This window comes from Pan troglodytes, chromosome 6, assembly GCF_028858775.2.
Source record: "Pan troglodytes isolate AG18354 chromosome 6, NHGRI_mPanTro3-v2.0_pri, whole genome shotgun sequence".
NCBI classification, from domain to species: Eukaryota; Metazoa; Chordata; class Mammalia; order Primates; family Hominidae; genus Pan; species Pan troglodytes.
In genome coordinates, this window is record NC_072404.2 from 140,256,525 (window position 1) to 140,273,550 (window position 17,026).

General features: G+C 34.1%; 1 protein-coding gene across 9 annotated transcripts in view; it reads right to left on the reverse strand.

The window, feature by feature from the left end:
• POT1 (protection of telomeres 1) overlaps positions 1-17,026 on the reverse strand; it is a 118,287-nt gene that overhangs the window by 36,198 nt on the left and 65,063 nt on the right. For all 9 annotated transcript variants that reach the window (XR_010158982.1, XR_010158983.1, XR_010158984.1 and 6 more), the window contains 2 exons: positions 9,986-10,276; positions 5,558-5,713 (listed from right to left, as the gene is read on the reverse strand). Coding sequence is in view for 6 of the 9 variants with exons in the window: in XM_009454138.5 (XP_009452413.1) it covers positions 5,558-5,713; positions 9,986-10,276 (447 nt within the window). In the remaining 3 variants the exon portion in view is untranslated. The remainder of the gene's footprint in view (positions 1-5,557; positions 5,714-9,985; positions 10,277-17,026) is intronic.

The window sequence follows — 17,026 nt, forward strand, 5'->3', positions numbered from 1 at the left end:
ATATTTCCATTTCAGATCTATTAAAATGTGAAAAAATATTGTGTCTTAGCATCAATAAAATATAATGGCTAAGAAACCCATTACCTAAACGGAATTCAAGCCCTCTGTTTGACTAAGGTTTCTGAAAATGCCTTGCTTTAACTAGTTTAAGGATTAATTAAATATGATCCCGAAGATACTGTCATTACAAGAATGCTAAGAAGAAATTTTAAATATGGTACTACCGAAAAATAATAAACATCTTCCATCTTACAAGTTCTATGGAAAGAAAACTTCTGCATTTGTGCCTGCACCACCACAGTGTGAAACACTCTTTGAGTTCAAACGTAAGAGTTAACTAATTAGAGTTTTGAATTAAATGTTCTATAGTTAATCTCAGATGTTTTGCTAAACTTAGTCTACAAATGTCTTTAATTATAGACCACTGAGATTTTTCTTTCAATGGAGATTTCAAATGACAGAGATGCAGAATGCTATTCAAAGATATTGACACCTACCTAAAAGAAGCTATATAACCTAAATCACATTTATATTTATGAAGAAAGATTTAGAAGCAAAAGGAGTTACAAACAAGGAAATTTAATTCATTTGTATAAATATAGCACTCCTGACTACTGGATGACTATAGGGATACCACTTTTTTCCCCCTACAAGTTCAGGATTGAATAACAGACATCTTACATAACAAAAAAGCTATATAGGTTAAATATTCTTTATCTGAAATACTTGAAAACAGAAGTGTTTCAGATTTCAGATATTTACAGATTTTGGAATATCTGCATATATATAATGAGCTATCTTAGAGATAAGACCCAAGTCTAAACACGAAATTCATTTATGTTTCACATATATGTTATACACATCACCTGAAAGTAATTTTCTATAATATTTTCAATAATTTTGTGCATGACACAAAATTTTTGTACACTGAATAATTGGAAAGCAAAGGGGTCACTCTCATACTGGCACTCAAAAAGATTTGCATTTAGGAGAATTCTGGACTTTTAGATTACGGAGGCTCAATCCTTTAAAAGGAAACACTAAAAAAAAAAAAGATGAGTAGCAAATCAACTTTCCAGTTCTGCTTATTGTAGCTTCTCTTAATTATATTTCCGCTCATTACTCTTTATTTCTGATGGAGGATATAAGCAAAGGAGGTAAGGAGAAAACCCACGCTCCCAGGTGCTACTCCTTCATTCCCAAGGATCTTTTTTCCCAACCAATCAAGGGTTTTATAAGGAGCAGACAAAATACAAGCCTTTCCTTTGACCTCTTTCACTTACATCTATATCATAGCCAGGGAGTAGTATAAAGAAAGTTAAAGAAGAAAAGCACAAAAAGAAAAAAGAAAAAAATAATTTTCCTCATAGTCTTCAAAGTGAGACATTGGAAAAAACATAAAATTTTCTAGTTTTATCTCATTCTTTTTGACTGGATTATTTTGTGATTCTTTTAAAATATGTGTGTGTATATGTATACATAAATATATTAGTACAGCACATGTATGTATGATCTACAAAAGATTTGAAAGAAGGCCTAAACACATGGAGAAAGATATTCACATACAAAAAGCTTTGATATTACAAAAATGATAATTTCCTCCAAATTAAATTTTAAATTCTATGCAATTCAATCAAAATTCCCAGAAGCTTTCATGGATTCTGAAAAGCTAATCCAAAAACTTATACGAAAGAGAACAGTCAAATCAATTTTAAAGAATATGAGAGGGGGGCTTTACCCTATCAAAAAATACATAAAGAAAAAGGATAATAAACATAGGTATACGTACAAACCTACATATGGAGACACAGAGAGGAGAGCAAAAAAAAAAAAAAAAAAAAACCAGAGCAGGCAGGGGCTCAAAGAAGGTTCAATGTGTAGAGTTTTATTTCCTAAAATATAAAAGTGTCTGAAATAAATGTGGCAAAACATTTAAAAAATAAGGTGAACACACGGGTGTTTATTATACTATCTTGTCTACTACAGTATTTTTTAATGTAACAAAATTTCGAGGCCAAGATATAAGTTATTCACATAAAGATAAGTTGTTATTATCAAAAATTCCTTAGGGAGGCAGCATTGTATTTTTTCAAAAGCTTGACTAAAAATACTATGAAATGTGCCAGATGCTCTATTATAAAAAAACAAGTATTGGTTAATCTTGTCAGTATTAAGATTCCAAAAATACAAATGAAACATCAACCAAAAAATTATAAAAATACAGTTTAAAAAACAACTACAGAAGTCTATTTAAATACTAAAAAAAAACTAGAAACAGTAAAAAAAAAAAGCAAAGTAAATATGGCTAGTGAGAAATGACTATCCCTTTAGAAATAATCAAACGATTCGTCATAAACGGTCAAGAATTTCTCTTTAGGTTTATCATTTTTAATTCCCTGAATATGTCTCAAAATAGCCAACCAAATCAGTTGTTGAACTACTGAAGGCCAAAACATAATTATGACCATGTATATTTTATAATTAACAATTGTGTCTGGATAAGAGTAGGGATTTAGAAAGTAAAGCTTTAGTTTCCAGACAAAAGATTTGAAATCTCAGTTTATGTGACTGGGTCTGTGTAAAATGTTTAAGGGAATGATATAACAAAAAGTGAGATTCAGAAAATAGTTAAGGGCAATTCGGGCTCTAAAATACATTACTTGTAGATGTTGATTATATTATATTCTATAATTGCATTATACTGTCCTCTTTATTAAAATAAAAACACATTTTTTCCTGTTCCTATACAACAAAAGTCTTTCATACTGGTTCCAGGTATTTTGACACAGAAACGTAATTTTAAACAGTTGTCTTGAAAGTACCAAGAAGAATTCATTTATATCAATGTCACGTGAGTGAAGAGTTCCTAAATTAAGAAGAAATGTTACAGAGGTTGTCAGAAAACAAATAAATGTGATGTCAGTGTGTATTAAATAAAAATCTAAAGTTATATTACTTACACAGAGAAAAATCATTTTCATATGCATTGCAGACAAATAATATAATGCTATGATATCTTCACAGAAAACACAGTGCCATACATTTTCTTAATTATGTGTGCTCATATCACCCTCTAGTGGGCAAAATAAAGCAGAACATAAAAAAGGAGAAAAGAATCTGGAAAAAAAATCCACAGCATTCACTGATTCATTTATTCAGCAGCAGCTATTACTTACTTCATCCTCACTACAGGGAAAGCACTGTGATAGGTGCTGTTCAGGACTAAGACAAGAAAAGCAGGAAAAGCGGAAACAGAAAGACCTATGTTGGAAGACCTGTTTGGAAGCAGTATAGGGAAAGAGAAGAGAATAAAATGGCGAAGGAAGGTATGCAGAGTGTGGAACTGAGGTTAATCTAAAATGTAAATTCATTTTATTTATGAAAGAACTCTATGAAAAAACCTCCAGAACTGAACTTATCATTATATTTAATTTTGAAATAAACTAATCAATGTAGATAATATCTTTCAGGGAAATAATGTCAAAAATATATCTTCAACAGTCAGTGTTTTCTGATATGTCACAGATGTATGTGCATGCATATATACACACAGAGGACAAAAAAGTACAGTCACTATCTTCCTGGACCCTGGATTTAATCTAATTTATTGATTTGAGTTGGGTAAACTTACTTGGTTTGTTGTTGTTTTGTTTTCTAATTACTATTTTTTCTGTAACCCAGAACAGTATTGATGGTGAACTTATTTGTAATAAGTAGAATGTAGAATGGATATATTTGCTACTCCATGGCCACTGATTTATAAAGGGAAATTGGGCATTGAAATTCAGATCTTCACTCTTACTGTTTTCTTTTAACTTCCTATAAGTAGGCTAGAAGATATTTGTGATGGAGATCACTTCCATTTAATGCTTTAAAAGATTAGCTCTGCAAAGAGACATTGTGGATTCAAACACTGGCTTCATCCAGATAGGGACAGGAGGCAGGGAAATTCTATGCAGAAGAGGGCAGGTCCCCAGCAAGGACCCTGCTCTCAAGCTGAAAAGCCTGATACCATGGCCCAAAGTGAGAACTTACATCCCTGTTTTCCTGCTCAAATGCTGTCTTTTCTAAAACCACCCATGGCCCACCCCACCTGCCATCCTGTGCCCATAAAAACCCCAGGCTCAGCCGGCAGAGGGAAGAGAGGCAGCTGGCCATCAGACACTATGGCTGGATGTCAGAGAGAAGCAGCTTGACTTCAGAGGGACAGCTTGATGGTGTAACCTGGGAGAAGAATCTGGCCAGAGAGGGCCAGACTTCAAGGTAAGACTACCTTCCTGCACCACCCTCTTTTCACTTCCCCTTCCCACTGAGCCACTTTCATCAGTAATGAAATCCCCTGCATTTACCATCTTCAATTTATTCTTGAGACCTCATTCCTCCTGGATGCTACACAAGAGCTCGGGTGCCACAAGTGTGGTGTGAGTCAGTCACGGCTACCCTCCACTGAGCTGTTAACACTTAAGCTGTCCATGGATGACAGAGCTAAAACAGTACTGTAACACTTCCTCTGGGGCTTCAGGGGTCACCGGCACCCTCTCAGATGCTGCTGTGGGGCCAGTACAGAGTTTGCTTCTGCCCGTGCCCAAAAGCCTTTGCCCTGGCTCCTGCACCTGCTCACCTGCATGCTCCCACTCCTGTGGTCTGAGTGAGTGGAGCTCTCCCCTGCCAGCACTGAAGCGGCTGGCTAGTTCCAGCACCCGTGCACTCCAGTTCCTGCCCGTGAAGGGGTAAGGGAAATACCCTGCTTCAATCCAACTAGCTGTGGAATCTTGAACCACTGATTTAACCTCTGAGTGCCTCATTTCACATTTGTAGAACGAGATGACTACCATCACCTATCTTATAGGAGAGTAACAAATGCATATGAAGTGCCTAGCAAAGGTTACTCTTATTATTTATTGCATTATTATTTATCATACCATTCTTTACTACAAAAAGTACTTTCAAATAAAAGATATAATAGAGAAAAGAAATTCCCTACAATTTTTGTTAATAGTTAAGTACTGCCATATCTAAACTGTGCACCTTAATGTATTTCAGAAGACAGTATGCAAATTCTATAAATTACACAGTATACACACACCCAATTTATAATATTATAAACTTATAATATAAACTTGTAATATAAATATTACAATTATAACAAATTGTAATTTAACAATTTGTTAAACTAATGAACACAAAGTTATCAGCTACATTCTATCAAACCAGTTTACCAAGCTTAGCATTTAAGTTAGCAATATTTTATATAGCCTTTTTCATTCTAAAGCAGTATTCTCATACAACAAAATTTTTCTATACTATTTTCACAGTAAAATTATGTATACCTTTAAGACATTTAAGAAAGATTATTTTAAAAATTGCTCTAACCCATTAAGTTTATCTTTTAATAATTTATTGTAACATACATTTTACAACTTAAAAATCAAAGAAATAAATATAATTTCTAGACTGTATCACCTATACATGTAACCATATATAAAAAATTTACATGAGCAAAAATCACTATAATTTATAAAAACATAAAACAACATTTTTTCCTACTCAACATCACCTTCAGAGATCTTGCCACATGAACATGGTTATCGTAGACTAAAATGTCTATTGTCAGATTTTGTAGCCGATGGATGTGACTTAAATCACCTTCAAGAACAAGGTCTTGTATTAAGACTCTCCAAGATGGAAATGGTGTTCTGGTGCCATCCCATACCTGCCATAAGAGAGTAGAGTAGTTTTATGATCCTTTTGAAAAAATGCTTGTGCTAAAAAGTTTTTTCCTGGAAACAGTATTTAAAAGTAATTAAACTTAGGCCTCTGAATATTGGCACTATTTTAAATTTGACATTATTTTCTGATTGTTAAAGAACTATATATGAAATATGGGTAATGTGGAAAATGTAGAAGAATGTAAAGGAGAAAAAGAGTCACACTGCCATAAGCTCAGACTAAATATTCCTGAGTCAAGTGCTTTATACAATAAAAACAAACCAAAATGATCTTGAAAAACACTCATATGTATTAAAATATTTTTGCACATAAATACAACTAGTAAAATTATGAATGCTCTAAAAATTATAATAGTAATACATTTCTTTGACATTAATCAAATTATTTTTATGAGATTCAGTCTCATTCTTAAATTAGTTGTAAAGCATTATTCTGATGTTTCCATACAAAGAAGTAAATGTTGCAAATTTGAATAATTTCCTTTATATGATGATTTTCTGGTTCACATTATGCTTTTTGTTCTCCAAACCGTATTACAGATGAGACATACAAATTACCCACCAGCTCTGGCTATAAATGACGCCTGGTTATTTATATATATATAAAAAAAACCATAAAACAAAACACACAAAAGATAAGGCCGCACCAATACTGTAGATATTAAAACAAATAGAATATATACACTTAGAGAAAACTCAATTTGAGAGTATTGCTCAGAAAAAAAAACATATAATATTAACAGAATAGAGAAAAATATGGAATGATGTCAGATCAACAAATTTATTAAATGATATTTAATGCAAATGATTGGTATACCACGGCTACTGAAAAATTAAAATAAATGCACTGTGGTTAGTAAAAAAGGTACCAATATTAATATTGTGCCCAGGTTGAGATGGAAAATGATTATACTATTTTGTATGTAACCAGACGTTATATCGAGTAATGTCTAGCTCCTCTGTTATTAAAAAATACAATTTAAAAATTATTTCTGATACATAAGAAAATCACTGTCCGGAAAAAAAAAATCACTCATATTTCCCAGAGTTGAAAACAGTAAAATGTTGCTTTATAGGCCTCCAAATATATTTTTGCTATGTACATATACATTTTTAGTGTGTAAATGAAACTACAGTAATCACTAAATAGACTATCATGACATTCTATCTCAACAAGTGTATGTCTATAATGTCATTTTATGGATACAAAGTATTTTATGGTGACATTTACAATGTTATTTTATGGTCATCCTATATAAATAGTGTACACAATTCTCTATTGTTAGTATTTGTTTTTTTTCTAATTTTTCTACTGTATTCTCATTTTTATACTGTAAGAAAGATAAATATATTCTTTTAAATGCATCTTTGTAGATATTTTAAATTATTTCCTTAAGATAATGAAAATAAAATTGCTGAGTTGAATGGTACAAAAAGACTTTTGAGGCTTATTCTTAAATTGTTGTAAGAAAGGCTTTTACTAATTCTTTTCTTTAAATTTTGCTTGAAGTTTTGGGACACATGTGCAGAATGTGCAGGTTTGTTACATAGGTATACACGTGCCATAGTGGTTTGCTGTACCCATCAACCCATCATCTGCGTTAGGTATATCTCCTAACGCTATCTCTCCCCTAGCCCCCTACCCCACAACAGGCCCCAGTGTGTGATGTTCCCCTCCCTGTCTCCATGTGTTCTCATTGTTCCACTCCCACTTATGAGTGAGAACATGCGGTGTTTGGTTTTCCGTTCTTGTGTTAGTTGGCTGAGAATGATGGTTTCTAGCTTCGTCCATGTCCTTGCAAAGGATATGAACTCATCCTTTCTTTGGCTGCATAGTATTCCATGGTGTATATGTGCCACATTTTCTTAATTCAGTCTACCATTCGTGGGCATTTGGGTTGGTTCCCAGTCTTTGCTAATGTGAATAATGCTGCAATAAACATACGTGTGCATGTGTCTTTATAGGAGAATGATTTATAATCCTTTGGGCATATACCCAGTAATGGGATTGCAGTGTTAAATGGTATTTCTGGTTCTAGATCCTTCAGGAATCGCCACACTGTCTTCCACAATGGCTGAACTAATTTACACTCCCACCAACAGTGTAAAAGCGCTCCTTTTTCTCCACATCCTCTCCAGCATGTTGTTTCCTGACTTTTTAATGATTGCCATTCTAACTGGTGTGACATGGTATCTCATTGTGGTTTTGATTTGCATTTCTGTAATGACCAGTGATTACGAACTTCTTTTCATATGTCTGTTAGCCGCATAAATGTCTTCTTTTGAGAAGTGTCTGTTCATATACTTTGCCCACATTTTAATGGGGTTGTTTTTTTCTTGTAAATTAGTTTAAGTTCCTTGTAGATTCTGGATATTAGCCCTTTGTCAGATGGACAGATTGCAAAAATTCTCTCCCATTCTGTAGGTTGCCTGTTCACTCTGATGATAGTTTCTCTTGCTGTGCAGAAGCTCTTTAACTTAATTAGATCTCATTTGTCAATTTTGGCTTTTGTTGCCATTGCTTTTGTTGTTTTAGTCATAAAGTCTTTGCCCATGCCTATGTCCTGAATGGTATTGCCTAGGTTTTCTTCTAGGGTTTTTATGGTTTTAGGGCTTATGTTTAAGTCTTTAATCCATCTTGAATTAATTTTTGTATAAGGTGTAAGGAAGGGGTCTAGTTTCAGTTTACTGCATATGGCTAGCCAGTTTTCCCAACACCACTTATTAAATAGGGAATCCTTTCCCCATTGCTTGTTTTTGTCAGGTTTGTCAAAGATCAGACGATTGTAGATGTGTGGCGTTATTTCTGAGGCCTCTGTTCTGTTCCACTGGTCCATATATCTGCTTTGGTAGCAGTACAATGCTTTTTTGGTTACTGTAGCCTTGTAGTATAGGTTGAAGTCAGGTAGCATGATGCCTCTAGCTTTGTTCTTTTTGCTTAGGATTGTCTTGGCTATATGGGCTCTTTTTTGACTTTTCAATATTGTATTTTAAACTAACAGTTACATGACAGTGGCTTTCACTTGTCCAAAAGTTATCTGTTACAATGGGATGCAGGTATATGCTGTGTTTCTGCAGAGAGAAAATGTAGACTCAACTATTTCAGCTAAAAGTTGGCACATTTTATCTTAGAATTTAAGAATTTTCTAAAAACATAGTCAAAAGATAGAATATGCCTCAGTGCATAGTAGTAGAGTCCTTGTCACAGGAAGTGTTCAGTTGTTAGCAAATGCTCATTTGTTAAGAATGTCACTTTTGCCAGAGTATGACTGGCTGACCTAAGATTCGCTCTAAGTTTGTTTGATTTTATATTGCTTTAGCTTCAGCTTTATCATATTTGACTTATTTAACTTTCTGCAGGGCATGTATTTACGACTTTCTCATAATATTCCATGTGTATATGAGTATATGTGTATATGAGTATTCCATATGTGTATATGTGCTATTTTCAACTGCTAGAACTTTGTATTTTATTCAATGATTTCTAACTTCTCTGTTTTTTAATATGGGCAAGGAGTAAATCATAATAATGCTAAACTCCAAGACTTGTCCAAGTGCCATTGCACTCCATTTCTTGCCCTATTATTCCAAAGACAGTATAGAGAGAAATAACCATAGGAGCAGGCCTGAAGAGGCATTTGTTCAAATGTATCCTCCATAGGATGTCCAGGCAAGAAAAACATCAGACATCCAGCTTCTCCAGAAGTTACTCTCTAAACTGGGATAGGTATATACAGAGATTTGATGGGTCTTAAGTTATTTTTTTATCTTGGTGATTTAAAAGCAAAACACAGTAATGCAAAATGCTTCAAAACTGTCCACGGTATGACTATGAAGTAGGCAGTGAAAGACCTAAGAAGAGAACCCAACATCAACGGGACAAAAAAGTAAATAAATGAGAGGGAAGGTGACCTTGACAGGGAAACAGAAATATTCATGTATAGGACTACAAACTATGAAATAATAGAAAACAAGTCTACATCTTATTACTACTAAAATTAAAAAAATGCATCAGTCATACTATATTTAACATGTAGATCTGATAACACTGTATTTCTCTGGAAGGAAAGTGTAAAATTTTAGAGAGGTACAAGAGTAGAGCTGCATGAATATTGAGGCTCGTCAAAAATAGTTAAAATTTAAGTTCCTAGTATAATACACAGCATGCTTTATCTCATCAGAATGCTGAAACACAAGCTCATTGCAGACATGTAAGTGGTGCTAACTTATAATTCCCAGTATTAAAAAATATGTACCTTTAGAAGAAATGATGCTCCGTCCACTTCTGCTTTGCCCAAGAGCTGACAAGTCAGGTCAAAATACTGCATTGGCTGAACATCACACAATTTTAGTAATGTCCAAGACGGTGACATATGAGTAGATGCCCAAACACGTAAGGCTTCTACCATTTTGTGGTCCTCAGTAGTGAAGTTAAAATACTTGCTTGAAGTGCGAGGTATGATAGGGGCTCCCAAAGTTCCCTCAAACGTCAAAGATGCAAAGCCAGAGCTGGTGATACCCTGAGTCTCCTTTTTATATACTTGAATCTAAGAAAGTAGGGCAAAGTAGAAAACAGATACAAATAAAATAGCTTACTGATGCACAACCTACGAACCAAAGAAATTGGAAAGATTATCAATTTTGCCAGCATAATTAAGAGAGGGCATTTTTTAAAAACTATATTTCATTTAATTAGCATGTAAATTCTATACTCAAGTGCTGGTGCTACACCAAGATACAGAAGTATCATGGAAACTGTGAACCTCCATGCAAAATTCACTTAACATTTTTTAAAGAGCTAGGTGGTAGTCTCCCTAATCCTATCAAGCTTGCAGTTTTACATTTATTAGTTTTTTTATTAAGGTGTAATTTATACAAGGAAAAAGGACCATAAATGACAGTGACTTATGAATATTATAGAAAAGACTAGAACACTTGAAATATGAGAATATAAAGTGAACAAAATGAAGCTCAGGCTAGAGTTTAATCAGAGTGACTGAGAGCACTGAGATATGCCATAAGCTCTTTTGCGTTCTGAATTTGGGGTCTGTTATCAGAGGCACATACATTTATATTGTTACATCTTCATGAAGTGACCCCTTTGTCCTTATGAAATGCTCCTTCCAAAACTCTCTCATAGTAATATCGTTACTTCATTTCCCTTATGTTTACTTTGCACATTTTTTTTCCTACAGTTTTAGTTCTAACTTGTTTAGGTCTTCATATTTAAAGTGCATTTCTCATAGGTAGCATATATTTGATTCCTGATTATTTTTGTTCAGTCAATCTTTTCCTTGCAATTGGAAATTAGTCCATTCACAGAAATGCAGTTATTAACATGGCCATATTTGAGTCTACTATGTTATTTGTTTTCCTTTTTTTCATACTTCTTGCTTTTTTGCTTCTTTGCTTTTTTAAAACCATTTTTTTTTTTCCTATTGTTCCTTTCTTGTTTTCCTTTTGGAATTCTTATTAGTGCTCCATTTCGTTCTTCTTAGCTATGAATAAATCTTTAACTTCTTAATGTTCACTTGGAATCAATATTGTTCCACTATGTACTTTCTACTTTCCATTTCATACTTGCCACTTCGTATTTTATGCGTTCTACTTCACAAACATCTTTTCAATGGTAGAATTCCATTTACTCATCCCACTCATCCTTTGTGTTACTGTTGTAGTATTTTTTCTACATATTTTATAATCTCCACCATGTAATATTATTGGTTTTGCTTTAAATAGACATTTCTCTTTTAATCAAATTACGGAAAGAAAAACATTGTGTTTACATATTTGCTATTTTTTCCCATCATTTCTTGTATTTTTGTCACTTCTTAACTATCCAGCTTCTAGTTGCTAGCATTCCTCTTTGGCCTGAATATCATTCTTTAGCATTAATGCTATGCAGATATGCTGCCATGGACTATCTCATTTTTCCTTTATATAAAATGTTTTTATTTTACTCTCATTCCTGAAGAATGTATTTGCTGGATATAAAATTCTGTGTGAATAAATTTTTTTCTATCACCACATAAAACTTATTTATTTGTTCTCTGGGTGTCACTGTCTCTGGTAAGAAGTGAAAGATGACTGGTATCATTGTTCTCCAACAATGCATCATTTTTTTCTCCAGTTGATTTCAAGATTTTTCTCTTTCTCAATGGTTTCACATTGAGAAAGTTTTGTCTGGATGTGCGTTTCTTTTAACATACCCTGCATAAAGTACATTTAAGTCTTTGTTTTTCATCAAATTTGGGGAAATTCTGGTCCTTATTTCTGTAAATATTTTATTTCCCTTCACCCTCTCTCCTCTTGCATCCTAAATTACATGTAACACTTGATATTGTTCCATAGGTCCTTAGGGTCTATTAATTTTTATTTAATCCTTGTTCTTCAGATTAGGTAGCTTCTAATGATTTGTCATCAATTTAACTTATATCTGATCTATTTAGCCCATCCATTAGATTTTTCATTTGTTCTTTTCAGTTCCTGAATTTCTATTTTTTTAATAGTTTCCACTTCTCTGATGAAATTTATCTTTTCATTCATTTAACATCTTCCTCTAATTCACTGAATCTATTTTTACTTAATTCCTTTAAGTTATTTTATTCATTATTATTATTATTATTATTATTTTGAGAAGGATCTCGTTCTGTCACTCAGGCTGGAATGCAGTGGTGTAATATTTCACTGCAACCTTGACCTCCCGGGCTCAAGGGATCTTCTCACCTCCACTTAATTCTTTGAAAGTCTATATAATCTGTGCTTTAAAGTTTTTGTTTAATAAAGACAACATTTGGGCTACCATGGAGTTGGTTTGGAATGTGTATGTTTTTTTCTTTTTTCTTGACTAAGGGTAACACTTTCTTGTTTTCATGTCGAATATATCTTTTTTTCTTTACTAGACATCGTAGATGCTATACTGTAAAGACTCTGAATTATGTTGGCTTCTGACAAACACTGATTTTTGTTCTTGTTGGCCACTGAGTTGTTGTCTGGTCATCTTAAACTCATGAATACTTGTTTTTATGCTTTGTTAGGGTGATATGTGGAAAGCCCATGATGTTTCTCAAAGTCTTCTACCTTGATGGGACTCACCCTGCAAACTCTCTGCGAAGTCTTCTACGTAGAACTTGTTTCAGGCTTTGATAAAACATGTGTAGAATAGGCCTTACTATAAGATGTGGTCCTTCGTGAGGTGAGCTACTTTTGGGGGGTGAAACCTTTGTGCTGCCTCAGCTGAATATCCAAGTTGTTAAGGAGGTATTAATAAGGTTATTTGTCCCTGACTATCTTGGACTTCCAGCACCCCATTACTAGACCTCCAGTATCCGTTTCATGTTCAACCACAATGTTCAACCACAGTTCAACCACACAGCAGCTTTTGTAATCTTTAAGTAGTTCTACCCTGCTCTGTGCAGCCTGGCTTTCAACCAAGTATTCAAGCCCACCCCAACCCTGGTGGACTTTTAGACATCCCCTTCTGTATAACTCCTTCCTCTCTGGTTTCTTGTTGTGAAAATTCCAGCTTTCAGCTGCCTTGAACTTTGACTTTAGCTATGGCAGGACCACAGCTTGAACTTCAGCTTACTGTGCAGTGGTTGAGAAAATGTCTATAGGCAGAGATGTGGTCATCATGGGGCTCACTTTATAAGTTTCTCTTCACTCTCTGATCATAGCTACCCATTGTCCGATGCCTAAAAAACAGTTGCCTCATAACGTTTTATGGGTCTTCGTGGCAGTAGGGCTAGTCTAGTACCAGTTAATTTTTCGTAACACAGAAGTTCGCTCTGCAGATTCTAACTATACTTGCCTACAACTGATCGATTACCTAACTTTTAAATGGGTTCTACTTGATGTATATGCTGCTTCTCTTTTATACTCCAATGTCTGATTGATTCTTGGTTCTGTGATCATCATTTTTATCACCAATTCCATGCTCACTAGTGTATACTGTTGACTAAAGCTTGCCTCTGCTGATTAACATAGTAAACCAGAACAATCTTCCAGCTCAGGTGTGTTGGTAGCTTTCACATATCATTTATGAGCAGGTCCTTTTTGCTTGAGATTCAAAATATACCTTAATTAGTCTACTTCTATTTCCACCACCACTGTAGTCTAAGGCATCCTCATTTCATGTCTGTAAAACTGAAATAGCCTTCTAAAGAATATCTTTGCCTTCATGCTTGTTCTTCAACAACCCATCTGTTATCCACATGTTAGTAAGAGAGATTTTTTCAAAATTTGAACCAATAATTTCATGTTCACATTTAAAACCCTCTAATGACTTCTCATTATATCTAGAGTAAAATCTAAATAACTTAACTACCACAATTTCATCTTGTAACACCTCCCCCATGGCTGCTCATGCTGGTCTTATTTCTGTTTCTCCAATACCATGCTCATGCCTATCACAGGGCCTTGGCACCTACAGTGTCATCTGGTGGAAAACATTTTCCCTCAAATCTCAGCAGGACTTCTCATTATCATCATTTGGGTCTCAATTCTTATGTCTCCTCATTAGAAAGGCCTTTCCTGATTTTGCTTTATTATTTTTATTTATTTATTTATTATTATTATTATTTTTTTGAGATGGAGTCTCGCTCTGTCGCCCAGGCTGGAGTGCAGTGGTGCGATCTCGGCTCACTGCAACCTCTGCCTCCCGGGTTCAAGCAATTCTCCTGCTTCAGCCTCTTGAGTAAGCTGTGACTACAAGCACCCACCACCACACCTGGCTAATATTTGTATTTTTAGGAGAGACGGCGTTTCACCATACTGGCCAGGCTGGTCTCGAACTCCTAACCTTGCAATCTTCCCGCCTAGACCTCCCAAAGTGCTGGGATTACAGGCGTGAGCCACCACGCCCGGTCACTTTATTTTCTTTATAGTAGCTATCACTACTTGAAATTACTTTGATTTATATGCTTACTTTCACACTGTCTGCTTCTTTGCATTAAAACAGATGCCTATACAATAAATAAATAAATAAATAAATAAATAAATAAATAAATAAATATTTGCTGGAAAAAAGAAGAGTAGATCTTGACTCTTGTTTTAATGTATATTTTTGCTATGAACTATGATCTTCAAATTGCAATAAGAAAAACAAGAAAAAATAAATTCTGGTATCTAAAACATGTCTGTATTTAGAATGACCTTGCTCAACCAAAGACAACAGGGCGATTCAAAGCTAGTGGAACTGTCAACATAAAGGTGTAAGGAAGCACTACTAGCTGTAAATATGAACATTTCATGAAAACAGAGAAACAACTTTATAGAAAAATATGGTAACACTAAATCTATACAGCAGCCTCACAATATATAAAACATAAAATTAAAAAAGAAGGCTTAAATCCCATTAACATTGCCTTAAAATTATTAAGCAAAATCGATAGAGCTAAAGGAAACAGGCAAATCCTCTATCATAGTAGCCTTTAAAACAGTTTTCAATAGTTGATAAAATAGATAAGAAATAAAAAATTATATTGACCATATGTTAGAATATAAAGTAAGCATCCACAAATTTCAAAATACTAAACATTTCAGAGTATGTTTTCTGACCACCACAATAAACAATAGGAAAAAAAGGTAACTATTCAATGATTTAAATAAATATAAAAAAGTAATAATCCTAAGGAATTGGATTGAATATAATTCAATATATATATTATTTGGATTATTTGAATATAATTCAAATATAATTCAATATATAAATATATGTTCAATATAATTCAATAATAATTCAATATATATTCAATGATAATTCAATTTTTTTGAATTTTCATATTGATTTCCTCTCTGACTTATGGATTATTTAAGAATTATTTATAAACTTACAGATCAGATATGAAATCTATGATCAGTGTAAAAATTCAATTATATATTGAACTGAATGGTAATGAAGTTATGACAAATTAAAAACTGCTGGATACAACTAGGGCAGTACTTAAAAAATTTATAGTCATAAACGAATATATTACAAAAGAGGAGGCTGAATTATTATAGTAGTACACTTAATTTTATTTTATTTTTTTATTTTATTTATTTATTTATTTATTTTATCATACTTTAAGTTTTAGGGTATGTGTGCATATTGTGCAGGTTAGTTACATATATATACATGTGCCATGCTGGTGCGCTGCACCGACTAATTCGTCATCTAGCATTAGGTATATCTCCCAATGCTATCCCTCCCCGCTCCCCCCACCCCACCACAGTCCCCAGAGTGTGATATTCCCCTTCCTGTGTCCACGTGATCTCATTGTTCAATTCCCACCTATGAGTGAGAATATGCAGTGTTTGGTTTTTTGTTCTTGCGATAGTTTACTGAGAATGATGATTTCCAATTTCATCCATGTCCCTACAAAGGACATGAACTCATCATTTTTTATGGCTGCATAGTATTCCATGGTGTATATATGCCACATTTTCTTAATCCAGTCTATCATTGTTGGACATTTGGGTTGATTCCAAGTCTTTGCTATTGTGAATAATGCCGCAATAAACATACGTGTGCATGTGTCTTTATAGAAGCAAGATTTATAGTCCTTTGGGTATATACCCAGGAATGGGATGGCTGGGTCAAATGGTATTTCTAGTTCTAGATCCCTGAGGAATCGCCACACTGACTTCCATAATGGTTGAACTAGTTTACAGTCCCACCAACAGTGTAAAAGTGTTCCTGTTTCTCCACATCCTCTCCAGCACCTGCTGTTTCCTGACTTTTTAATGATTGCCATTCTAACTGGTGTGACATGGTATCTCATTGTGGTTTTGATTTGCATTTCTCTGATGGCCAGTGATGATGAGCATTTTTTCATGTGTTTTTTGGCTGCATAAATGTCTTCTTTTGAGAAGTGTCTGTTCATGCCCTTCGCCCACTTTTTGATGGGGTTGTTTGTTTTTTTCTTGTAAATTTGTTTGAGTTCATTGTAGATTCTGGATATTAGCCCTTTGTCAGATGAGTAGGTTGTGAAAATTTTCCCCCATTTTGTAGGCTGCCTGTTCACTCTGATGGTAGTTTCTTTTGCTGTGCAGAAGCTCTTTAGTTTAATTAGATCCCATTTGTCAATTTTGTCTTTTGTTGCCATTGCTTTTGGTGTTTTGGACATGAAGTCCTTACCCATGCCTATGTCCTGAATGGTAATGCCCAGGTTTTCTTCTAGGGTTTTTATGGTTTTAGGTCTAACGTTTAAGTCTTTAATCCATCTTGAATTGATTTTTGTATAAGGTATAAGGAAGGGATCCAGTTTCTGCTTTCTACACATGGCTAGCCAGTTTTCCCAGCACCATTTATTAAA